Source organism: Somniosus microcephalus, chromosome 13 (genome assembly GCF_052327205.1).
Source record: "Somniosus microcephalus isolate GS21.2 chromosome 13, FLI_Smic_1.0, whole genome shotgun sequence".
NCBI lineage: Eukaryota > Metazoa > Chordata > Chondrichthyes > Squaliformes > Somniosidae > Somniosus > Somniosus microcephalus.
Window position 1 is genome coordinate 92,077,360 of NC_140999.1, and position 26,712 is coordinate 92,104,071.

The window sequence follows — 26,712 nt, forward strand, 5'->3', positions numbered from 1 at the left end:
CCACTGCTACCTTGCTCTATTGCCTTCTCCGCTGTCATTTTTATTTTTCGTTCTCTTAAAACCTCCCCCCCACTAATTAGTTTAAAGCCCTCTCCTTTGAGGTCCTGCTTTTTAATCTCTCTCCTAGCTCCCTAAACTCTGCTTGCAGGACCTCATCCCTCTTCCTACCTATGTCATTGGTACCGATATGGACAACGACCTCTGGCTGTTTACCCTCCCTCCTCAGAGTGTCCTGCAGCTGTTCAATGACATCCTTGACCCTGGCACCAAGGAGGCAACATACCCCCCCCCCCCGTGCAGCTGAGCCACCCGTGGTGGCATGGACTTAACTCTGACTGCACTCCCCAGAGGAACCATCGCCCTCACCAGTACTCAGAACAGGATACTGGTTGGAGAGCGTGATACACTCCGGGGACTCCTGCACTACCTGCCTAGTCCTCCTTCTGTCTGGCGGTCACCCATTCCCTCTCTGCCTGCATACTCTTAAACTGTGGGGTGACCACCTCTAGATACGTGCTATCCATGTAACTCTCAGCCTTGCGGAAGCACCGCAGTGACTCCAACCGCCGCTCAAGCTTGAAACCCGGAACTCGAGTTGCTGTAGCTGGTGACACTTCCCGCACATGTGGTCGTCCAGACCACGGGAGGTGTCCAGGACTTCCCACATGGCACAGGACGTGCACTCCACGGGACTGAGCTTCCCTGCCATGCCTCTATTTAATAACCTAAGAACTAGCCCAGCAGAAATAAACTTAAAACTTAACAAAACACTCACCAGCCACTCACCAGCTACTCTCCAATCAGCTCCTTCCTTTGAGCCCATGTCACTCTTTTTTACTCTGATGTCACTTTTCCAAAACTGCCTCTGTTGAGTTGCTGTCGCTCCTTTTAACTGCTCCGCTCTCGCTGTGCTCCATCCAGGTGCGCTCTTATCAGTCAGGGAGTGGTTGAAGCAAATAGTATAGATGCATTTAAGGGAAGGCTAGACAAACATATGAGCAAGAAGGGAATAGAGGGTTATGCTGATAGATTTAGATGAGGAAAGACTGGAGGAGACTCGAGCTGAGCATAAACGCCGGCATGGACTGGTTGGGCTGAATGGCCTGTTTCTGTGCTGTATATCCGATGTAAAACTCTATTTACCTGCTTTGGTTCCATGTCTCTTAATGACCTTGCCCAACAAAAATCTACCAATCTCAGTTTTGATGATCAGCTTTTTGGGGGAAGAGTTGCAGATACCCACGACCCTTTGTGTGATAAAGTGCTTCCTGACATCGTCCCTGAACGGCCTGGCTCTAATGTTAAGATTATGCCCCCTTGTTCTGGACTCCCCCCCACCAGAGGAAATAGTTTCTCTCTCTCTACCCTATCAAATCCTTTAATATAAATAAAAAAATACATAAACAAAGGGTAAAATCAGCCAGCTGCAGCAGTCACCTGGACTGCAGGGGGCAGCATTAATATAGTCTTCTCTCTCTCATCCTTCCCTCCCTCCCCCCCCCACTTCTTTTTTCTCTTTACAGCACACACACACACGAGAGAACACTATGCTATCCCAGCAGTAACAAAAACCCTCTATTAAAACCACACGACCCACAGCTTTAAATATCGCTACAGATACGGCAATAGCTTCGACCTTCGTAACATTCTCTTACTTTCTACCACTTTGCATCGAGAGAAAGCAAGAGGGAAGGGCCGTGACATACCGGCACAGTGCAGCCACACAGGACCAGAATCCTGGGGTGGGAGACCGTGATCTCTTGCACCAGCTTCCCACTGAATGTCAGATGGGCGTGTCAATGCACAGTGTTGCCATGTTCCTGGCACAACTGGGATTGGCAACAGTTCCTGGGGAGGCCGTTCTCAAACGGCACACCCGATCCGGTCGCTCAGCAATTATTGCTTTTAATTCTGATTTAAAGCTTTAGGGTTACAACGCTTGATCTCAAACTTCCTGTTTGGGGTGGTGATCTACTTTTCAGAAAACACACAAAGCTTGCCTGGAGGAGCCTGTGGGCAGAACCTTGGGATTGATTGATTAATTGTGTCTTGTTCAGAAAAGACTGACGGAGGCTGTCTCGAGGATTGAGGCAACTGGCTTCTCCAGGAAGTATTGTAAAAAATCTGTCTCGGGCAATGACAGAACTGGTTTGTTCAGGTAATACTCTACACGGCTGTCTCACTCTTACTCCATCACAAACTTGCTCCTCTTTCTATTTTATTGATACAATTATTATTTCTCTGAACTATCTTATTCCTCCTGAATTTTAAATACAATCGTTGTCCTACCTGATGAAATTAAGACTCATTGCATTGCCTCCTACTCTAGTTCATTTATTCATTCCCAGGACCATAACATTGTGGGTCTCCTCACTTCCCTCAGTCTTCCTTTACAAGTTTTGGAAACCCACGTTTGGCATCAGCTAACTGCTGTGTCTGCATTTATTCTATCGTCTCTCCCACTCTTTACAACCATGGCGGTGTACTGCATTTTTACTTTGTTCCTGCACCTACGTTTCTCAATCTAATGTAACGAGCAATGGGTTGGCTTAGTCAGCCCAGACTGTAGAATGTAGCCCCAGGCAACAAAGGAGTGGCTCCTGCATCAATAACAATAACTTGCATTTATATCAGGGCTTCAACCTGGAATGACATCCCAAGGAGCTTCACAGAGGGACAGACGCTGAGCCAAAGAAGGAGCGATTCAGAGGGCTGACCAACACCTTGTTCAAAGAGGTGGGTTTTAAGGAGGGTCTTAAATGAGGAGAGGGAGACGGAGAGGTTTAGGGAGGAAATTCCAGCGAGTGGGACCTAGGTGGCTGTAGGCACGACTGCCAATTCTAAGGCAAAGGGAGGGGGTTTCACAAGAGCTCAGTGTTGGCGGAACGGAGGTGGGGTAGGTTGTAGGTCTCCAGGCAGTTACAGAGATTGAGAGGGTAGAGGCCCCGAGGGATTTAAACACGGCGAGGGGGGGATTCGAATCTTAAATTTGAGGCATTGTAGGACCGGCAGCCAATGCAGGTCAACAAGGGCTGGAGTGATGGGTGAACGGGTTGAGCTGAAGTTTACAGAGAAAGTGGAGGATAGAAGGTCGGCCAGAAGATTGTTGGAATAATTGAGTCTGGAGGTGACAGTGGCACATACAAGGGTTTCAGTGATAGACGTGTGGAGACAGGTGATGTTACAGAGGTGGAAGTCGGCAGTCTTCGTGATGGAACAGATGTGGGCGTCAGGAAATGAAGCAAACTCTTAGATGACTAAAAATGAAACTAAGCTTTATCTGCTACTTCTGCATTAATTGTGACTTGTTCAGAAAAGACTGGAAAAGCCTTGCCTCACGGTGTGGAACACGTCGAGCGTGAGTCGAGGTATTGGTGAAGATGGTCTGGATTGTGACGGCCTCTCTCCTACTTTTCTCTTCGCACACCTTGTGTACAAACCCAGGATTGAAAGCAAGAGTAACACAGAAAGCCTTGGACTATGGTAAGTGTGGACAAGCCTGTTAGCCTATACGTGTGGACTTTTATTGTGTGAGGACTCTGAGGAATTGGCATGTGTCACTATTCTAACTGCAGCACTTGCCGGATGCATTGGCTCCAACTGTGATTCCACCCTCTAGCAGTTGGGTTTGGAAATGTAACTTATTTCTGTGACTTTTAAAAGATGATGTTGTGCCTAACATTTCCCCAGTGTTGACACCTCTTGGACATTGTCAAAACCTGAAGCCATCCTATTCAGCTCCCATGCACTCCTACATACTTGGGCTTTTAAATCTATCAACCTCCCCTATTGCCAATGTGCAGCGCTTGATCCTGAACATTGGTTCTTGCCTGTATCCATTGCACTACCAAGAGTGAAGGGTGCGAGCAGAGACACAGGGTCAAAGGTGGTCACCGAGGTAGGGTGTGCAAGGCCATGCAAGTATTCGAAGGTAAGGGGAATTGATACAGAGGGGTACAGGGAGCCAGTGGAATGGAGGGATACAGGGAGTCAGTGGAGGGATACAGGTAGGGGCACCCCTCCACTGGCTCCCTGTACCCCTCCACTGGCTCTCTGTCATCTTCTGTATCACAGGCCCCACCATCGAAACATCACCCATCTCTGCTCCTACTCTCTGCTGGCGAGACTCTAATCCATGCTTCTGTCACCGTGAGGCTCAATTTCTCTAATGCACTCATTTCCCCCTTCTATCCGCCATAATTTGCAATGAACTCACAATGTGACTGCCAACATCCAGTATCCACTCAGAGCCTTGCTCTTCTGTAACTCTACTTCTCACTGGGCTCCACTGGCTCCCTGTATGCTTCCACTGGCTTCCTATACCCCTCAACTGGCTCCCTGCACCCCATCATTGACTCCCTGTACCCTTCTATATCACTGGCTTCCTGTACCCTGCCACTGGCTCTCTGTGCCCCCCTCTATCACTGGCTCCCTGTACCCCTCTGTATCACTTGGCTCCCTGTACCCCTCTGTATCACTGGCTCTCTGCCCCTCTATCACTGGCTGTCTGTATCACTGGCCCTCTGTATCACTGGCTCCCTGTGCCCCTCTATCACTGGCTCCCTGTACCCCTCTGTATCACTGTCTCTCTGTACCCCTCTGTATCACTGGCAATCCTCCACCCCTCCACTGACTCCCTGTACCACTGCCTCCCTGCACCCCTCCACTGACTCCCTGTCATCCTCTGTACCACTGGCTCCCTGTACCACTGTCTCCCTGCACCCCTCTCCCCTCCACTGACTCCCTGTCATCCTCTGTACCACTGTCTCCCTGTACCCCTCTGTATCAATTCCCCTTACCTTCGAATGCTTGCATGGCCTTGCACACCCTACCTCGGTGACCTCCTTTGCCCCTGTGTCTCTGCTCGCACGCTTCGCTCCTCTGGCTTCTTATTCAATGTCCTCTTCTTTCCTCTATCGGTGGCCATACTTGCAGCCACTGTACCTCTGCTCCGGACCCTGGAACTTCCTCCTTAAATCACTCTGCCGTACCTCTTACCTCACTGCTTTCAAAAGCCTTCTCTACAATTAACCACATCTGAAATATCTGTCTGACCTGAGGAATGCTGTCTAAATGCAAGTTGTTATTGTAGTACTGTTTCTAATTGCACTGATATGCAGTAGAGTATGCGAGTGGATACGATTGTGTAATTGTCTTTCTTGATGTGTATTAACCTGCACCAATGCGTATTTGTGGGCGCCAATGATCCCTATAAACTGTGCGGCCGCACAGCAATCTGAAGGAACCACGCAGGCCGCTCATAAGTTGTCCTGTTGAAGATACTGCGCGTGCGTGGCCGTGCTGCCAACTTAAAGGTACTGCACATTTAAATAAACAGGCCGCGCACCCACGGTAATATTTAGAGGGAGAATTTATGGGTACTCCTATGGATTGCTGTGTATTGATCCAATGTAACAAATACTCATATGGGCTAGTCTGTATTGTCATGTACTGGCCTGGTGTTGTCCAATAGAATTCGTTGACTAGCCACATGTGTGGCTACCACGACACTATTTTAGCCACTCGCACTCATTTTGCACCCAATACAGGTAAATGTACTCAACACCTGTATATAGTTACTCAACAACCATCTAGCACCATTCAGTAACCAAAGAAGTAAAACACTCACAATGAGCAAAACTCGCTCACACACACTGCTTTTCGTCTGACCATTTTATCAACAAACGCACAAAAGGTTAAGGTTCACACCGTGCGAATACGAGCCTGAGGATTGGGATCTTTTTAGAAATCAGCAAAGGGGGACCAAGAAATTGATAAAGAAAGGGAAAATGGAATATGAGCACAAGCTAGCGAAAAATATAAAAACGGATTGAAAAGGAAAAGACAGGTGAAGGTAAATGTAGGTCCTTTACAGTCAGAGAGGGGAGAATTTATAATGGGGAATAAGGAAATGGCAGAGAAATTAAATAAATACTTTGTTTCTGTCTTCACGGAGGAAGACACAAAAAACCTCCCAGAAATACAAGAAAACCAAGGGTGTGGCGAGAATGAGGAACTTAAAGAAATTATTATTAGTAAAAAAAACAGTACTAGCAAAATTAATGGGACTAAAAGTTGATAAATCCCAAGGACCGGATGACCTACATCCTAGGGTTTTGAAAGAGGTAGCCATTGGGATAGTGGACGCATTGGTTGTCATCTTCCAAAACTCTAGATTCTGGAACGGTTCCTGCAGATTGGGGGATAGCAAATATAACCCCGCTATTTAAGAAAGGAGGGAGAGACACAACGGGGAACTACAGACCTGTTAGCCTCATATCAGTAGCTGGGAAAATGCTGGAATCTATTATAAAGGATGCAATAACTGGGCACTTAGAAACTAAGTAAGATTGGGCAGAGTTAACATGGATTTATGAAAGGGAAATCCTGTTTGACAAACCCATTGGAGTTCTTTGAGGATGTAACTAGTGGAGTAGACAAAGGGGAACCGGTAGATGTGGTGTATTTAGATTTTCAGAAGGCCTTCGATAAGGTCCCACACAAGAGGTTGGTGAACAAAATTAGGGCACATGGAATTGGGGGTAATATACGAGCATGGATTGAGAATTTGTTAACAGACAGAAAACAAAGAGTAGAGATAAACGGGTCTTTTTCAGGATGGCAGGCTGTGTCTAGTGGGGTACGGCAAGGATTGGTGCTTGGGCCCCAGCGATTCACAATCTATATCAATGATTTGAATGAGGGGACTAAATGTAACATTTCCAAATTTGCTGATGATACAAAGCTAGATGGCAGTGGCAGTTGCAAAGAGGATGTGAAGAGGCTTCAAGGGGATCTCGACAGGCTCAGTGAGTGGACGAGAACATGGCAGATGGACTATAATGTGGATAAATGTGAAGTTATCCACTTTGGTAGAAAAAAGAGTATTTCCTAAATGGTGAAAGATTGGGGAATGCAGATGCTCAAAGGGACCTGGGTGTCCTTGTACATGAGTCACTGAAAGTGAATGTGCAGGTGCAGCAAGCCATTAGGAAGGCAAATGGTATGCTGGACTTCATTACAAGAGGATTTGAGTACAGAACTAAAGAAGTCTTACTCCAATTATATAGGGCCTTGGTGAGACCACACCTGGAGTACTGTACAATTTTGGTCTCCTTATCTAAGGAAGGATATACTTGCCATGGAGGGAGTGCAACGAAGGTTCATGAGATTGATTCCTGGGATGGCGGGACTGTCGTATGAGAAGAGATTGAGTAAACTAGGCCTGTATTCTTAATTCAGAAGAATGAGAGGGGATCTCATTGAAGCATACAAAATTATTACAGAGCTTGATAGGGTGGGTGCTGGGAGAATGTTTCCCTTGACTGGGGAGTCTAGAACCAGGGGCCACAGCCTCAGGATAAAGGGTAGGCCATTCAGGACTGAGATAAGAAGAAATTTCTTCACACAGAGGGTAGTGAATCTTTGGAATTCTCTACCCCAGAGGGCTGTGGAGGCTCAGTCATTGGGTATATTCAAAACAGAAGTCGATAGATTTCTGACTAGTAAGGGCATCAAGGGATATGGCGATAGGGCCGGTGAATGGAGTTGAGGCAGAAGATCAGCCATGATCTCATTGAATGGTGGAGCAGGCTCAAGGGGCTGAATGGCGTACTCCTGCTCCTATTTCTTATGTTCTTATGAGATCACAGGCCCAACATGTCTATTAGTCATTGTTTACTAAGCAGAAATGCCACATCTGGATTCCCGATTAGCCACCTGTGGCTGGTGGCGAATGTATGCACTAGTGTTATCTGTGTGTACTGGTATGTAATGGTCATCATATCGTATATTCAAACTCTTCCCTGCCACAAGGCTACACGTGCCTTGGCAGCATCATTATACATGGCATGGCATCATTGTACAGCAGCATTACAGGACTCGGACAGGAGTTTCCAGTGGAGCAGATGGTGGGGTGTATAATGTGTCGCAGTGTCCAATACCAACCACTCATTGTGAAGTGTGCTGGTGTGTATTGCTGTGTAACTAAGAGCAGGGTTTGTACTGGTCTATCCTCCTGTGTGTACTGGAAGGCTCTGGTATTCTCTAACATCTGGTTTGTCACGCAGGTCGGCAAGTCGGGGTCCAGGTGTTGCAACAGAAATTGCGAGAGATTCAGATTCCAGACGTCAGTGGCAACACACATGTGTCTGTGATTGGCAGCGTCCGTTACAAAATCACAGGGTGAGTGAGTGGAGTATTCTTCAGGAGAATGTAGGAAGATCATTTGCTCCAAGTTGACCACAGCCATCACAAATTACCTGGAAATTGGGCCACGCTTTGCCCATTTTTTGTGTGCCAAATGGCCTACCAAGTCCCCAATATGTTGGGCAGGAAATGCGCTCACACTTCCAGCCAGAGAACAAACAAGAGGTGTCTTGTGTGCCTGAAACTCGCATTTGTGCAAATAAGGGGTTTTCAAATAAGAAACTTATCAACAAGAAACCATAGAATCATACAGCACAAAAGGAGGCCATTCAGCCCATCGTGCCTGTACCAGCTCTTTGAAAGTGTTATCCAATTAGTCCCACTACCCCGCTCTTTCCCCATAGCTCTGCATAGTTTCTCTTTTCAAGTATATATCTAGTTCCCTTTTGAAAGTTACTGCTGAATCTGCTCCCATCACCCTTTCAGACAAATTATTGTATTGTCGTTGTTCAGACACCTCCATCATATGTGCTTGTTCTTACACCAATGGGGTGTGTGACGAGAGGAATGAGTTAAAAGGGTAAGTACAGATGAGGGAGCCCATTCAGGCCATCTAGCTCATCCCTCATAGAAACCAAAGATCCTCCCATCAGAGTATATAACTGACTACCTCTTGGGTGATTCCAGATCTATATCCAGAAAATAATTCCAGGTGTTAATCACTCTTTCTGTGAAGTCCCTATATCTGTAACCTCTTCCAACCCGGCAACCCTATGAAATCTCTGTGCTCCTCCAATTCTGGTTTCTTGAGCATTCCCAATTTCCTTCACCCCACCATTGGCAGTCGCGCCTTCAGCTGCCTAGGGCCTAAGCTCTGGAACTTCCTCCTTAAATCTCTCCACCTCTCTACCACTCTTTCTTCCTTTAAGACGCTCCTTAAAACCTACCTCTTTGACCAAGCTTTTGGTCATCTGCCCGAATATCTCATGTGGCTCGGTGTCAAATTTTGTTTGATAATCACTCCTGTGAAGCATCTTGGGCCATGTTGCTCCATTAAAGGCGCTATATAAATGCAAGTAGTTGTAATGCTTCTTACTATCAGTCCTGAATTTGCCTTTTACCAGTTTGTACTTGTGTATCTTTATCATGCACTTGAGGTTTAACTTGAAATGGTGCTCAGGATTGACCTATTCTCTTCCACTTGGTATCTTATATAGATTCTCACTCATTCGCCTCTTTTCAAGGCTGACCGGTTTACATGTTCCTAACATTTCCTAATATCTCAATCCTCTGACCCTTGAGACCAGCCTCCAGCCCGGCACCACTTCAAGTGCTTGCCTGTGATTCAGTGACCAGAACTGAATGCAGTATTCAGGATGAGGCTGAGCCACACGGTGATACAGCTTATGGGTGACAGCCTCACCCTTACTCTCTACTTGCTCAGACCCCGTCTCAGGAAGGCTATATTGGCCTTGGAGGGGGTGCAGCGCAGATTCAACAGAATGATACCTGGGCTTAAAGGGTTAAATTATATAAACTTGGCTTGTATTCTCTTGAGTTTAGAAGACTGAAGGGAGATTTAATCGAGGTGTTCAAAGTGATAAAGGGATTCAATAGAGTAGATACAGAGAAACAATTTCCTCTGGTGGGGGTAATCAAGAACAAGAGGGCATCATCTTAAAATTAGAGCTAGGACATTTAAGAGTGAAATCTTGAAGCAAAGAGGGCAGTGGAGATCTGGAGCCCTCTCTCCCCAAAAGGCTGCGGATGCTGGGAGTCAATTGAGTTTTCAAGGCTGAGATAGATAGATTTTTGTTAGGTAAAGGTACTAAGGAATATGGAGTAAAGGCATGGAAATGTAGTGAAGATGCAGATCAGCCATGATTTAATAAAATGGCTAGAACAGGCTCGAGGGGCTGAATGGCCTCCTCCCGTTCCCATGCTCCTACTGATTTGGCGATATAGTTGAGCTGTTTGTTGTTATGTGCTGCTCTGCAATGGTCGGTATTGAATATCCCATCACACTCTGATCTCTCTTGGCCCCTTCCCTAGCTTGTTAAGTAAGTACTTCCCCTTTCCAATGTATTGGATTTCACAGCCATTGTTCTGGCCGCTTGTCTAGATTGATGCTTTGGAGCCGGTCACAGCAAATACACCAGATACTATTAAGCAAAGAGAAGCTGCACAGGTTACTGCCACGTGAGACCAGGAGCTCAGCTTGTCAGAGTAAGATTCTAGGATTTTGCTCCAGGAAACTAGCTCATAGAAACACAGAAGATAGGAGCAGGAGTAAGCCATTCGGCCCCTCGAGCCTGCTCTGTCATTTAATGAGATCATTGCTGATAATCCAAATTCAGTACCCTGTCCCTGCTTTCTCCCCATATCCCTTGATCCCTTTAGCTTTAAGAAATATATCTAACTCCTTCTTGAATATATTTAATGAATTGGCCTCTACTGCCTTCTGTGGTAGAGAATTCCACAGGTTCACCACTCTCTGGGTGAAGAAATTCCTCCTCATCTCTGTCCTAAATGGCTTACCCCTTATCTTTAGACTGTGACCCCTGGTTCTGGACTCCCCCGCCATCGGGAACATCCTTCCTGCATCTAGTCTATCTAGTCCTTTTATAAGTTTCAATGAGATCCCCTCTCATTCTTCTAAACTCCAGCGAATATAAGCCCAATCGACCCAATCTCTCCTCATACGTCATTCCTGCCATCCCAGGTATCAGTCTTGTGAATCTTCGCTGCACTCCCTCCTTGGCAAGAACATCCTTCCTCAGATAAGGTGACCAAAACTGCACACAATACTCAAGGTGTGGTCTCACCAAAGCCCTGTACAACTGCAGCAAGACATCCTTGCTCCTGTACTCGAATCCTCTCGCTATGAAGGCCAACATACCATTTCCTTCTTAACTGCCTGCTGCACCTGCATGCCTACCTTCAGCGACTGGTGCACAAGGACACCCAGGTCTCTTTGCTCTTCCCCTTCTCCCAATCTATTGCCGTTCAGAAGATAATCTGCCTTCCTGTTTTTGCCACCAAAGTGGATAACCTCGCATTTATCCACATTATACTGCATCTGCCATGCATCTGCCCAATCACCCAACCTGTCCAAATCATACTGGAGTTTCTCGGCATCCTCCTCACAGCACACGCCCACCCAGCTTTGTGTCGTCTGCAAACTTGGAGATATTACATCTAGTTCCCTCGTCTAGATCATTAATATATATTGTGAATGACTGGGGTCCTAGCACCGATCCCTGTGGTACCCCACTAGTCACTGCCTGCCACTCGGAAAAAGACCCGTTTATTCCAACTCTTTGCTTCCTGTCTGCCAACCAGTTTTCTATCCAAGTCAGTACCTTATCGCCAATCCCATGTGCTTTAACTTTACATGCTAATCTCTTATGCGGGAGCTTATCGAAAGCCTTCTGAAAGTCCAAATACACCACATCCACTGGTTCTCCCTAATCTATTCTACCAGTTTCATCCTCAAAACATTCCAGTAGATTAGTCAAGCACGATTTACCTTTTGTAAATCCATGTTGACTTTGTCTGATCCTGTCACTGTTTTCCAAGTGCTCTGCTATTGCATCTTTTATAATGACTCTAACATTTTCCCCACAACCGATGTCAGGCTTACCGATCTATAATTCCCCATTTTCTCTCTACCACCTTTTTTAAATAGTGGGGTTGCCTTAGCTACCCTCCAATCCATGGGAACTGTGCCAGAGTCTATAGAATTTTGGAAGATGACCAGCAATGCATCTACTATTTCTAGGGCCACTTCCTTAAGTACCCTAGGATGTAGATTATCAGGCCCTGGGGATTTATCAGCCTTCAATCCCGTCAATTTCCCTAACACCATTTCCCTACAAATACTGATTTCATTGAGTTCCTCCCTCTCATTAGACCTTATGTTCCCCGACATCTCTGGGAGGTTATTTGTGTCCTCCTTTGTGAAGACAGAACCAAAGTATGTATTTAATTGGTCTGCCATTTCTTTGTTCCCCATTATAAATTCCCCTGATTCTGACTGCAAGGGACCTACGCTTGATTTCACCAATCTTTTTTTCTTCACATATCTATAGAAGCTTTTAGTTAGTTTTTATGTTCCCTGCAAGCATACTCTCATACTCTATTTTCCCGCTCTTAATTAATCCCTTTGTCCTCCTTTGCTGAATCCTAAACTGCTCCCAATCCTCAGGTTTGCTGCTTTTTCTGGCCAATTTATATGTCCTCTCCTTGGATCTTATGCTATCCCTAATTTCCCTTGTTAGCCACGGTTGCGCCACCTTTTTTGTTTTATTTTTATGCCAGACAGGGATAAACAATTCCTGTAGTTCATCCATGCGATCTTTAAATGTTTGCCATTGCCTATCCACCGTCAACCCTTTAAGTAATGTTCCCCAATCCATCCTAGCCAACTCGCGCCTCATACCATTGTAGTTTCCTTTTATTTAAATTCAGGACCCTAGTCTCTGAGTCAACTACTTCACTCTCCATCTTAATGAAGAATGATCGCTCCTCCCCAAGGGGCCTCGCACAACAACATTGCTAATGAATCCTTTCTCATTACATAAAACCCAGTCTAAGATGGCCTGATCTCTAGTTGGTTCCTCGACATATTGGTCCAGGAAACCATCCTGTATACACTCTAGGAATTCCTCCTCCACAGTATTGTTACTAATTTGGTTAGCCCAATCTATATGTAGATTAAAGTCACCCATGATAATTGCTGTGCCCTTATTGCACACATCACTAATTTCCTGTTTAATGCCATCCACAACCTCAGCATTACTGTTTGGGGTCTGTATACAACTCCCACTAACGTTTTCTGCCCCTTGGTATTTCTCAGCTCTACCCATACAGATTCCACATCATCAGAGCTAATATCCTTCCTTACTATTGTGTTAATCTCCTCTTTAACCAGCAATGCTACCCCACCTCCTTTTCCTTTTTGCCTCTCCTTCCTGAATATTGAATACCTCTGGATGTTGAATTCCCAGCCTTGGTCACCCTGGAAACATGTCTCCGTAATCCCAATTATATCACATCCGTTTACATCTTTTTGCGCAGCTAATTCATCCACCTTATTATGAATGCTCCTCACATTAAGGCACAAAGCCTTCAGGCTTGTTTTTTTAACACTCTTAGTCCTTTTAGAATTATTATTTACTGTAGCCCTGTTTGATTTACACACTTGATTTCTCTGCCTTCCACTTTTGCTTTTCTCCTTCCTGTCTTTTGCTTCTATCCTTGCTTCCTTTTCCTCTGTCTCCCTGCTCAGGTTCCCAACCCCCTGCCATTTTAATTTAAACCCTCCCCAACAACACTAGCAAACACTCCCCCGAGGACATCGGTCCCGGTCCTGCCCAGGTGCAAACCATTCGGTTTGTACTGGTCCCACCTCCCCCAGAACCGGTTCCAATGTCCCAGGAATTAGAATCCCCCCCCCTCCCCCGTGCACCATTCCTCTAGCCACATATTCATCTGAAATACCCTTCTCTTTCTACTCTGACTAGCACATGGCACTGGTAGCAATCCTGAGATTACTACCTCTGAGGTCCTATTTTTGAATTTACCTCCTAACTCCCTGTATTCAGCTTTTAGGTCCTCATCCTGTTTTTTACCTATATTGTTGATGCCTATATGCACCACGACAGCTGGCTGTTCACCCTCCCCCTCCAAAATGCCCTGCAACTGCTCCGAGACATCCTTGACCCTTGCACCAGGGAGGCAACATACCATCCTGGAGTCTCATTTGTGGCCGCAGAAATGCCTATCTATTCCCCTTACAATAGAATCCCCTATCACTATAGCTCTCCTCTTTTTCTTCCCATCCTGTGCAGCAGAACCATCCATGGTGCCAGGAAGTTGGCTACTGCTGCCTTCCCCCGATAAGCCATCTCCCCCCAACAATATCCAAAGCAATCTATCTGTTTGGGAGGGTGATGGCCGCAGGGACCCCTGCACTACCTGCCTGCGCCTACTACTCTGCCTGGCAGTCACCCATTCCCTTCCTGCCTTTGCAGCCTTTACCTGCGGTGTGACCAACTGATTAAACGTGATATCCACGATGTCCTCAGCATCGCAAATGCTCCAGTATGTATCCATTCGCAGCTCCAGCGCCGCAATGCGGTCTGCCAGTAGCTGCAGCTGGATACACTTCCCGCACATATGGTCGTCAGGGACACAGGAAGTGTCCCTGATTTCCCACATAGTGCAGGAAGAGCATGCCACGGGGCCGAGCTGTGCTGCCATGACTTACCCTTTAATTAATTCAAATTAAATTAAATCAAATCAATACCACCAATTACACTACAATTAAATGATATACTCAAGGACCCTTGTTTACTAGCACTCCCTGCTACACAACAGAGACCCTAGAAACTATAAACCACAAAAATTAAGTTTGGAAAAAAGAGAGAAAGAGAGAAATACTCAATCACAAAGCTACCAGGACAGTGAAACGACCACTAATGCTACTTTACTGAGACCAAGGATCAGCGTATGCCACATTATCCAGGGTGTCAGCTAAGACTCAATCGGTGAGTCAGAAGATTGTGGGTTCACGTCCCACTCCAGAGACTGGAGCACAAAAAATCTAGGCTGACACTCCAGTGCAGTACTGAGGGAGTGCTGCACTGTCGGAGGTGCCATCTTTCAGATGAAATGTTAAACTAAGGCCCCATCTACCCTCTCAGTAAGAGATCCCCGGCACTAAAGACAGATTATCTGGTTATTATCACATTGCAGTTTGTGGGGTTTTGCTGTGCGCAAATTGGCTGCTGTGTTTGCAATTCAAAAGTATTTTATTGGCTGTAAAGCACTTTAGGACGTCCTGAAGTCGTGAAAGGTGCTATAGAAATACAAGTTCTTTCTTTAGAGACAGGAAGACACCGGCATTTTAATAGAACAGCGCTGTCACTAAGGCAGGATAATCCCTTGTGCTTGAATCAAGGGGTAATTCACCTCTCTTAGCTTTCAGTTGTTTTCTTCCCCTTCAATAGTTCTTACAAGTCGTTGAGCTTTAAAGCTGTGTTATGTTGTATATTTGCTCCACAGAGTTCTAATGCTCGTCCTATGTGTTCCTTCCCCCACACACTCACCCAATCTGTAACTAATAGCGGAGCAGACACAGTAAAGTGTACAAGGTTCATGTTATGTCCACATTAGGGGAAATGCTGTGTATCGGCAGTCAGTCTTCAGCCTAATATTATGGGTCCTGCCATGGAGGATTTATTGGGAAGCTAATAGATATTGTTGGGAACTGGTTGTGTAACGGTACTGAACAAATTAAGATGCGTTTTACTGTTAGAGTGAGTTTTCTTTTAAGTTAATGTTTTTGGAAATAAAGCTATAACTGCACCCTCCCTAAACTTTCGATTCCGTGTAAATCACTTCACCCCCTGCCTGTCCACAGCTGTAATGAGAATGTAACAATAACTTGTGTAAATAGGAAATTTAGAAGGAACTTCTTTACCCAGAGAGTGGTGAGAATGTGGAACTCGCTACCACAGGGAGTGGTTGAAGCGTAAAATATAGATGCATTTAAGGGGAGGCTAGATAAGCATATGAAGGAGAAGGGAATAGAGGGTTATGCTGATAGATTTAGATGAGGCAAGGCGGGAGGAGGCTCGAGTGGAACATAAACACCGGCATAGACTGGTTGGGCCAAATGGCCTGTTTCTGTGCCGTATATCCGATGTAATCCTGTGTAAATTTTGTTTCCAGGATGCGTATTGAGGATTTTAGTCTGCCTCAGTCAGCCGTGGGATTCTATACTGGGACTGGCATTAAGCTCTCCATTGACAATGCTTACATACACATACATGGCAACTGGAGAGTGAAGTATCTTTTTATGTAAGTACTAGCTGAAGTGCCCGGCGGTGCCGAGAGTCTTTTGAGGGCATGTTGTTGTTGGAAGAGAGAGAGAGAGAGCGACTGGCGGGAAGAGAGAGAGAGAGAGAGAGCGACTGGGGGGAAGAGAGAGAGAGAGAGAGCGACTGGGGGGAAGAGAGAGAGAGAGAGAGAGCGACTGGGGGGGAAGAGAGAGAGAGAGCGACTGGGGGGAAGAGAGAGAGAGAGAGCGACTGGGGGGAAGAGAGAGAGAGAGCGACGGGGGAAGAGAGAGAGAGAGAGCGACTGGGGGGAAGAGAGAGAGAGAGAGAGAGAGCAACTGGGGGGAAGAGAGAGAGAGAGAGAGCGACTGGGGGGAAGAGAGAGAGAGAGAGAGCGACTGGGGGGGAAGAGAGAGAGAGAGAGAGCAACTGGGGGGAAGAGAGAGAGAGAGGGAGAGCGACTGGGGGGAAGAGAGAGAGAGAGAGAGCGACTGGGGGGAAGAGAGAGAGGGAGAGCGACTGGGGGGGAAGAGAGAGAGAGAGCGACTGGGGGGAAGAGAGAGAGAGAGCGACTGGGGGGAAGAGAGAGAGCGAGCGACTGGGGGGGAAGAGAGAGAGCGAGCGACTGGGGGGGAAGAGAGAGAGCGAGCGACTGGGGGGAAGAGAGAGAGCGAGCGACTGGGGGGAAGAGAGAGAGCGAGCGACTGGGGGGAAGAGAGAGAGCGAGCGACTGGGGGGAAGACAGAGAGCGAGCGACTGGGGGGAAGAGGGAGAGCGAACGACTGGGGGGAAGAGGGAGAGCGAGCGACTGGGGGGGAAGAGAGAGAGCGAGCGACTGGGGGGAAGAGAGAGAGCGAGCGACTGGGGGGGAAGAGAGCGAGCGAGCGACTGGGGGGGGAAGAGAGCGAGCGAGCGACTGGGGGGGAAGAGAGCGAGCGAGCGACTGGGGGGAAGAGAGAGAGCGACTGGGGGGGAAGAGAGAGAGCGAGCGACTGGGGGGAAGAGGGAGAGCGAACGACTGGGGGGAAGAGGGAGAGCGAGCGACTGGGGGGAAGAGAGAGAGCGAGCGACTGGGGGGAAGAGAGAGAGCGAGCGACTGGGGGGGAAGAGAGCGAGCGAGCGACTGGGGGGGGAAGAGAGCGAGCGAGCGACTGGGGGGGAAGAGAGCGAGCGAGCGACTGGGGGGAAGAGAGAGAGCGACTGGGGGGGAAGAGAGAGAGCGAGCGACTGGGGGGAAGAGAGCGAGCGAGCGACTGGGGGGAAGAGAGCGAGCGAGCGACTGGGGGGAAGAGAGCGAGCGAGCGACTGGGGGGAAGAGAGCGAGCGAGCGACTGGGGGGAAGAGAGCGAGCGAGCGACTGGGGGGAAGAGAGCGAGCGAGCGACTGGGGGGAAGAGAGCGAGCGAGCGACTGGGGGGAAGAGAGCGAGCGAGCGACTGGGGGGAAGAGAGCGAGCGAGCGACTGGGGGGAAGAGAGCGAGCGAGCGACTGGGGGGAAGAGAGCGAGCGAGCGACTGGGGGGGAAGAGAGCGAGCGAGCGACTGGGGGGAAGAGAGCGAGCGAGCGACTGGGGGGAAGAGAGCGAGCGAGCGACTGGGGGGAAGAGAGCGAGCGAGCGACTGGGGGGAAGAGAGCGAGCGAGCGACTGGGGGGAAGAGAGCGAGCGAGCGACTGGGGGGAAGAGAGCGAGCGAGCGACTGGGGGGAAGAGAGCGAGCGAGCGACTGGGGGGAAGAGAGCGAGCGAGCGACTGGGGGGAAGAGAGCGAGCGAGCGACTGGGGGGAAGAGAGCGAGCGAGCGACTGGGGGGAAGAGAGCGAGCGAGCGACTGGGGGGAAGAGAGCGAGCGAGCGACTGGGGGGAAGAGAGCGAGCGAGCGACTGGGGGGAAGAGAGCGAGCGAGCGACTGGGGGGAAGAGAGCGAGCGACTGGGGGGATGGTGGAGGTGGGGAAACCACCCCCACTCGATGCAAATGAGCGGATAATGAGCGGAATTTTGAAAGTTTTTTGGATACCGTCGGCACAATTTTTGTCCAACTGTCAGCACAATTTTTGTCCGAGCAAAAAGTAAATACACCTACAAGAGTCCCCTAATGATGAGCTTTCTTTTGATATAACGTATGTGTAGGTACGCTCTATAACTTTTGATTGTATAGCCGGACAGAGAGACAGACAGAGAGACATATCCTTTTATATATATAGATTTAGTCTTTGTTTTATTTTGTATCAGTTTGTTTCTTCCCCTTCCTGAAGAGGCTGCATCATTCCATGCTGTGGTCAGCCCTCTGGTACCTCACCCAAAAGGCACCTGTTTTTGGTTGGGCCTACAAGATGAACGTTGAACACTGATCAGGAGTGGTAACCTGGCTGGTTTAACGCCTCTAAGCCCAGGGGACAGAGAGACTAACTTGCAGCTACTGCCCAGCTCCCATCATTTAATCCAGTGCCTGCCAGGGATTGGATTTTGGGCCTTCCTACTTTGTATGGTTCGGCACCACATCGGAAGCTGCATTTGGAGAGTGTGGTTTAGATCTGGACTTTGTATGATAGTGTCAAACGGGTGGTAGCGAGTCGGCAGCCCGTTTTACATCCCTCCCCATTTTTATTTCCGTTGAAGTCAGCAATAATTGGGAGAGGTGTAAATCGGGCTGCCGACTCGCTATTACTCGTTTTACACTATTGTTTGGTGTGTTATTTTTAAGTTCCTTTTTATGATTATTTACTTGACTCTGGTTATGAAGGTGGGCAGCTGACCTGCTTACAGACACGGCCTGCGCATGAAGGGAGAGAAATTCAAAACTAATCTGCGGAAACAATAGGGGGAAAATTAACCCCCAAAAACAGGTTGGTAGGGGTCGGATCTGAGGTTAAAAAATTTTAAATCTCAAACACGACCCCAACCCAGCTCTGGCCTGCCCACTTCTGGGCTTAACAAAGGTGGAACAAGGGGTGGGCAGCCAATCCGCTCCCAGGCGGCGGTTTGGCAATTCAAATATTTTAATAAGGCTGGCAGCCTCAGATTTAACCTGCTTTGCAGGTTTTACAGTGGGCGGCCGGGTTTCCCAGGCCTCGGGAAACCCGGCAGTTGAAAGGACTGATTCAGGGAGAAAGTAAGAGCTTTTACAGCACTGCTTGTGGGTCAGGTAGAGCAGGAGTGCTTTCCCCTGGCCCCCCCATCAGAGCCCCCCCCCCACCCCAGTACAAAGACCCCCGGGGTCATAGATCAGACTCACCCCCGGGGTCGGAGATTGGACCACACTCCCAGTAGCAGCTTCAGGCTCTCAACCTGGGGCTGCAGTCTGCTCTGGAGTCCTCCCCGCTCAACTGGAAGCCAAGCCTGTCAATCAGGCTGACATCCAGGTGGGGAACCTGTCGAGGAGAAAAGTTGCACGTTGTTAAGTTAAAACTCCTCAGCATGCGGGGAAACCCGGACTTCCGGGTTGCCCGTTCAAAACTCCGTGCCCCCACCTATGCAGCCCGTCCCTGTCAATATCGGGGCCAATATTTCAGTGAGCGAGTGGTCAATCTATGGAACAGGCTCTCTAGGGAAACAGATAGTGTTGATTCACTCAAATGCAAATTACCTAGATTTCTTTCAGTAAATAACAGATGACTTTGGACCGCTGGTTCCCAAAGCTCTCCACCACTGGTGTCATGTCTGGGTCTGTTGTAGAATAATTGATAGAGATTGATTGCTATGATTGGTCAACAACTCCATTATCATTCTATCATGCGACTATATGCTGAGGAGGCTCATGTGGAGCATATACACAGGCACAGACCTGTTGGGCCTAATGGCCTGTTTCTGTGCTGTAAATACTGTGTAATACTACAGTAACGCCCAATTTACATAATCACTCCAACAACAATTAAAATCTGAAGGAATTAGACTTCACACTTGTAGCAGTTAATTTTCTGTGCCAGAAAGCTTGTTTGGCAGTAATTAAGACTTATCACGCCATTAAAAATGGTACTTAGACTGAAATGGACAAGACTTAACTTTCTGCGGAGTGTTTCGTTCATATCACTATGCAAGTACAAGTACAATCCCGCCATCCCATCACAGGGTGGAATTTAATACTTCACACTTAATAACTGGCAGTGCTGTGGGGACTCAGTTTATTAGTCAGTCTGTCTTCTAGTGTATCTTCTCTCCATCTCATATCTTGTGACTGCTGCTGTGTGTTTGTCTTTACAGATCGGACAGTGGCTCATTCGACCTGGCTGTGAGCAGTCTGTCAATATCAGAGGCAATAGGAATGACCCGGGATAATACTGGCCGCCCTGCAGTGCACAGTGCCGCCTGCACAGCCAATGTCGGCAACTTGGACATCACGTTCCATGGAGGAGCCAGGTAATGTGCGCAATACGTAAGGAAGGAAATGGATTCCCCCCCCCCGCTGCACAAGTTTCTCCTGGTACTTTGCCCAATTGGCCATTCTTCATCTGAACTAGAGGGTGATTGGTGGTAGGCTGTTTGACAGTGGAGGGTTGATGCGCTATCAATTACTGAGAAAGACTGGAAGTTAAGAGAGTAACAAACAGGCTTTTATTAGCTAAAGAACGAAGGCATGCCTCTAGTGGTCGACCGGTCCTGAATGCCTGGGGAACTGCAGAGCAGCCGCCTTTATACCAGGGCATATGGGTGGAGCCAGGGGCGGAGCCAGCTGAGGCATGCACAGACAGGTACAACAATGGGCAAGAGTGAACAACAGTGAAGTGAACAACAGTGAACAACAGTGGTTTACCACAAGGGTACCAGAGTTAATTCTGATATGGTCTTTCCTCGCATAACAAATTATCTGGTCATCTGTCTCATTGCTGTTTGTGGGATCTTGCTGTGTGTTAATTGGCTGCCACATTAAAACAGTGACTACTTTTCAAAAAGTGCTTAATTGGCTGTGAAGCGCTTTGGAACATCCTGAGGATGCAACAGGTGCTATGTAAATGCAAGTTCTTTCTTTCTCTTCTATTTTTAAGATGTTATCTTTTTACAGTCACATTCCTCTTCCTCCTGGCCAGCCTTGTGCCTCAGCTCAATCCTGCACTGTTACGCTCAGCCTTGTCCAGTCCCACTCTAAAATTGCTACAGTTTTTACTCGCTGCATCCTGTCCCCGCTGTTTTCGGCAGCTGGACTGCCTGACTCTGGCTGTCAGCATACTTTTCTACTATCCCCTCAGTTTCCTTAGCCCTGCTCTGGCCTCCAGTGCCTTGGAACCCCCCACTTCAGCCCCACTGATTCCTGCACCGAATGTCTAAGGGCCTCCAGACCCATTCTGGACTCTGATACATGAGGCCCCCTACTGGTACCTTAATAAACAAATTAGCCACAGAGAAATTCAAAGGAGTCTGCAGGCTATGTTTGTGCATTGCTGTGGTTAACGTTCATGGCAGGGCCACTAGAAGGGTTGCATTTTGCAATTCACATTAAATACTTCTGTGCAAGTTCTGGCCTGTCCTGCTGAACAGACAACAGGAGAAATGCTGAGAGCCTCTGGTAGAGGCAGAGGTACTGGAATGGCACCAGGGCAATTGCTGTACTAACCAGACTCTCAAGCTGTCAGAATGCCGTCTTTTGGATGAGATGTCTGCCCTCTTAGGTGGGCTCAAAACATCCCGTAGCACTATTTCAAAGAAGAGCAGGAGAGTTCTTCCTGGTGTCCTGGCCAATATTTATCCCTCAACCAACATCACTTAAAAAAAAACCTGATGATCTGGTCATTCATCTCGTGGCTGTTTATGGGACCTTGCTGAGTGCAAAATGGCAACCCTGTTACCACGTCCTTAATACAGGAAACTTTGGTTTATCCGGAGGTTGTATGTCCGGAATACTCGATCTAACGGCAAAAATCAGGAGCTGTTTTCTGTACGTTTTTTTAGATTTCGTTCTTTTTTTTCCCCAGTCAGCCACTGCAAGGTCTGTAGCTAAAGCAACAGCTTCAGCTACAGACGCCTGCAGCTGCAGCTGACTCTTTAGAAGCTGTTGCTAAGCAACAGTGTTTGTTGTCAGATACGGAGATGAAAACCTCCGTATGCTTCAACATTAACTTTGTATGTCCGGCAGTTTTGATAGATCAGCAACACGCCGGTCCCGTCAGTGCCAGATATCACAAAGTTTCCTGTAATAGATTCTAGCATTTTCCCTACTACTGATGTCAGGCTAACTGGTCTGTAGTTCCCCGTTTTCTCTCTCCCTCCTTTCTTACATAGTGGGGTTACATTTTCTACCTTCCAATTTACGGGAACTGTTCCAGATTCTATGAAATTTTGGAAAATGACAACCAATACATCCACTATCTCTATAGCCACCTCTTTCAAAACCCTAGGGTGTAGGCCATTAGGTCCTGGAAATTTATTGGCTTTCAGTCCCATTAATTTCTCCAGTACTATTTTTTTACTAATATTAATTTCTTTCAGTTCCTCATTCTCGTTGGAGCCTTGGTTCTCCACTATTTCCGAGGAGATTTTTGCGTCGTCTTCTGTGAGGACAGACACAAAGTATTTGTTTAATTTCTCTGCCATTTCCTTATTCCCCATTATAATTTCTCCTGTCTCAGCCTGTAAGGGACCCACATTTATTTTTGCTAATCTTTTGCCTTTTACATACATACCTATAAGAACATAAGAAATAGGAGCAGGAGTAGGCCATTTGGCCTCTTGAGCCTGCTCCGCCATTTAATGAGATCATGGCTGATCTGATCTTGGGCTTTTACAGTCTCTTTTTATGTCTCTCACTAGTCTACACAATGCAAAGATTTGTTATTTTAACCAAATATAACTTTTTTTTACAGCTGGCTGTACAATCTGTTCTCCAGTTCCCTGGAGAACCCCATTCGCTCTTCTCTTAACCGAGAGGTACGTCTGCTCATATCCAATTGCACGTCGGATAATTTTGCTGCCTGTTCATACAGCGACAGAGCACTCACACTACAAATGATGGGCTGGGTCAAGTATCTGTTAATCTTCTAATTGCCATTTACTTTTTTATGCAGATTTGTCCAAAAGTCTCCAATGCAATCAATGGGCTGGAACAACATCTGAAGACCATGCACAGTAGGTTGCTTTATTCCCCCCACCCACTCCCCATCTTCCAAAGGCTCATGCAGCAGATACGTTGTCCTCCAGTACCATACCCAAGTGGCTAGCTCTTCACCTTAGACTGTCAGAGTTGGCATATATAAAACAAAACATTGGAAATGTAAAACAAAAATAGCTGAGCCCAATCCTATCCTCACTTAACTATCCAGTGATTCCTGCAGGTTATCAGGAGCAGGAACCCTGGCTGATTTCTCCCCAGCCCTGACTCTCTAGTCTAGGGTGTTAACTATAATTCACCAGCTGAGTTCAACTAACTGGGAATCAGAACCTCGGATCTCCCTGGTCTGTGTAGCTCAGTTCAGCATTGAATGCTAGGTGCTGAGAGGTTGTTTCCCCTGGTTGGAGTGTCTAGAACTAGGGGTCACGGTCTCAGGATAAGGGGTTGGCTGAGATGAGGAGGAATTTCTTCACTCGGAGGGTTGCAATCTTTGGAATTGTCTACCCCAAAGGGCTGTGGATGCTCAGTCATTGCATATATTCAAGGCTGAGATCGATAGATTTTTGCACTCTAGGGGAATCGAGGGATATGGGGATCGGGTGGGAAAGTGGAGTTGAGGTCGAAGATCAGCAATGATTTTATTGAATGGTGGAGCAGGCTCGAGGTGCCAAATGGCCCACTCCTGCTCCTAATACTTATGTTATTATGAATGGTGCATTTATCAATTGAACCATTGTAGGTTGGCTTTTGATAAGAAACTCCCATTAGGTTGATTGTTTCTTGTTCCTCTCCACAAGAATTTCCCTTTTTCTTTCCCTCCAGTGGAAGGAAATTAGAAAATTTATATAGTGCCCAATTTGTGCACAGCAAGGTCCCACAAAAAGCACTGAGATAATGACTAGATAATCTGTTTTTTTAGTGACGTTGGTTGATGAATTAATATTGGCCAGGACCCCAAGGAGAACTCACCTGCTCTTCTTTGAAATAGTGCCATGGAATCTTTTACAGCCGCCTGAGAGGCGCCTCATCGGAAAGACGGCACCTCCGACAATGTAGCTCTCTGTCCTTTGGACTCAGAAATGAGAGTGCTACCACTGAGCCAAGGCTGACACCTGACATTTAGTGATCAAGGGATGGGTTTTTAGGAGGATTTTGAAGGCGATGAAGGAGTTAGTCAGGCAAAGTTGTTTTGTGAAATAATTCTGAGAATGGGGCATAGTGATTAAGTGATTGGCGGTGGGGAGAGGGAATACAGAACAAGGAATAATCTAGAGTCAGAGGAGGTAGGCAGGGATGTACCAAATGGGAAGGTCACAGATAGGGTACAGCAAGGCCATGCAGGGATTTGAAGATGAGGACAAAGATCATGAAAGGATTCGCTGGAGTATGGGAAGCCAGTGGAGCTTGGCAAGAATGGAGATGGCACGGAATGAAGTTCTGAATTAACTGAAATCTATGAAGGGAAGCAAGGAGCCTAGTGAAGAGAGCTTTTTAAGAGATCAATGCTTAAAGTCACAAAGGGCTAGATTAGGGTTTCAGCAGCAGTGGGGAGCAAGTGAGCCGTGTTCTAAAGGTGGAAGAGTGTGGTCTTGGCAACGGATCAGTATGGAGCTAAAAAAAAACACATCTCGGAGCCAAACAGGATGCTGATGTTGGTTTCTTTTCAGCATTGAGCTGAAGGAACTTTCAACTCAGCGAGAGGTGGAGGCATCAAGACCAAGTCCACACATGCACTTTGGAGCAAGAGCCAACTGCAGTCCTCGACTGTTACCCTGGCTGAGATCAGATAACTCAGCACAGATTGGCAATCGAACCTGGGATCTTTCAGGTTGGTATGGCTCAGCACTACACTAGACAACTTCTTTACCCACTAGGATATTGGCAGAGCTGCTAAGAGATCCAATGCTCTGCAGTTTAGGAGTTCATCATTTTCAGAAAACAAATAAGTAGGAAAACTCAATTCCTTCAGTGTTGAACGGGACAATGCGACCAATCCAAGGACAATCATTTTCAAACTTTCAGTGGAGCCCAGTCTGATATTTAATGTTCTTTTCCCTCTATGTTCCCAGTCTCTTCCCGCGTTGACAAATATGCTGAGATTGAATATTCCCTGGTTAATCCAATTGCAATCACAAACACCTTCATGGACCTGGATTTTAAGGTATTCACTGATTCCTGATGGGGGTGTGTGTGTATATATGTGTGTGATTGTGTAAGCGTGTTTTACCTTAGGTCAGTTGCCTTGAAATATGACCCTTGGTTGTAGGCCTTTGTTCAAGACTGTTTTTCAGCTGTCCCTTGTTTATTTGAGTTGTTAGCGTTTTGGGGGCGCTATGTTGTTTTTTTTTAAGCTGTTCCTCAGCTTTCCCCGAGATCCGTGGGTTGGCTTGTAGGGCGAGTACCCTAAAAAAATACCCAGTAATGTTGGATGTAATTATCTGAGTGGAGTGTGATTTGGATCCTAGCTAATAAGGGGGCGTAGTTTCCTATCCCTCGCCTCCTGCCCGTCCTTCCTTTGTTACATTTTTCTGCCGCTGGCCGAGTGCTCAGAAGCTTGAGCAAGGCTGAATGGATATGTCTAAGGAATGACATTCAAACATCCCTTCCCAATAACCTGGAGCCTCTTAGAACAGTAATCTGCCGCCTCTATGTATGTGTTGCGTATCTGAGCTTTGATGTATTAAATCATTTTTACAGGGTGAGTTCTATAGTGTGGCGCAGCATAAAGAGCCTCCATTCAGACCACCCCCAGTTAGCCTCTCCAAACAAGCTGATCACATGATGTACTTGGGCCTGTCGGATTTCTTTGCTAATTCGGCAGGATTTGCATATTATGGAGCTGGAGCCTTGCAAGTGAACATCACCGATAATATGGTAGGTAGAGACTGTTCTTTCCATTCATTCCCAACCACTGTTGTTGCTGAACTTATTGGGCTCCTGTTCAGAGGACACCGGGTTATCATTCAAATTCCACTTCCCCACTGCCTGGGTGAGTTTTTGCAATGGAAGGCTACATCATTGGAGGAACATCTGTCTTGTGCTGCTGAACAACTGGAATGTGAGATGGATTTCAGGCAGCCATTGGTCTGAATTTGGACTGGGTGGCCCCATTTGAGTAGGATGGCTAGAAACTCAAAAAATGCAAGCCAAGCCAGATATTAAAACTACTTCTGTGTCTCATGATGTGGAGGTATTAGTTAATGAGGTTTTCAGTGAACTTTCAATATCGGCAAAATACAAGAACTCGAGCTTTGAATCTTCAGAACTCTTTTCCCCACCCCTATCTTGCCCCTCGACCAGCTTTGCACTCGACAAATGATAGTAGACTCAAGGTATTTTGCTGCTTGTTGTCACATCAAGTTGCTCACTCAAGGTTGAAGTAGAAGGCAGCACCAAACTGCATTTCTCAATTGTCCAATAAATTCTAGACATTCATTTTCAAACCTCCCCTGTTTTCCTGACTTTATGAAATTTCAAAATGTCTTTCAAGCCTAAAGCTTGAAATTATCCACTTTGGTAGGAAGAATAGAAAAGCAGAATATTTTTTAAAAGGTGAGAAACGAGTCATTGTTGCTTTTCAGAGGGATTTACGTGCTCTTGTACACGAATCACAGAGTGTTAGGATGCAGGTACAGCAAGCAATGTAGGAAGGCAAATAATACGTTAGCCTTTATTGCTAGAGGGT

The 26,712-nt window shown here is 47.0% G+C and overlaps 1 protein-coding gene across 1 annotated transcript; it reads left to right on the top strand.

The window, feature by feature from the left end:
- Positions 1-1,845: 1,845 nt before the first annotated feature.
- LOC147108484 (bactericidal permeability-increasing protein-like) lies at positions 1,846-26,502 on the top strand. The gene is made up of 10 exons (XM_086005135.1): positions 1,846-2,158; positions 2,635-2,736; positions 3,314-3,483; positions 8,070-8,184; positions 15,886-16,014; positions 20,189-20,344; positions 22,783-22,846; positions 22,984-23,044; positions 25,097-25,188; positions 25,725-26,502. Exons 3-10 carry the CDS (start codon positions 3,381-3,383, stop codon positions 26,115-26,117), a joined length of 1,113 nt encoding a protein of 370 aa, XP_085861261.1. The 5' UTR covers positions 1,846-2,158; positions 2,635-2,736; positions 3,314-3,380; the 3' UTR covers positions 26,118-26,502.
- The last annotated feature ends 210 nt before the right edge of the window (positions 26,503-26,712 follow it).

What these genes read in the sequence shown, in the direction of transcription:
- LOC147108484 (XM_086005135.1), top strand. Translation starts at nt 3,381, where the DNA reads ATGGTCTGGATTGTGACGGCCTCTCTCCTACTTTTCTCTTCGCACACC. An exon ending in GTCCGTTACAAAATCACAGG is followed by an intron (nt 8,185 to 15,885) that starts GTGAGTGAGTGG and finishes TTTTGTTTCCAG; the next exon opens with GATGCGTATTGAGGATTTTA. An exon ending in TCATGGACCTGGATTTTAAG is followed by an intron (nt 25,189 to 25,724) that starts GTATTCACTGAT and finishes TCATTTTTACAG; the next exon opens with GGTGAGTTCTATAGTGTGGC.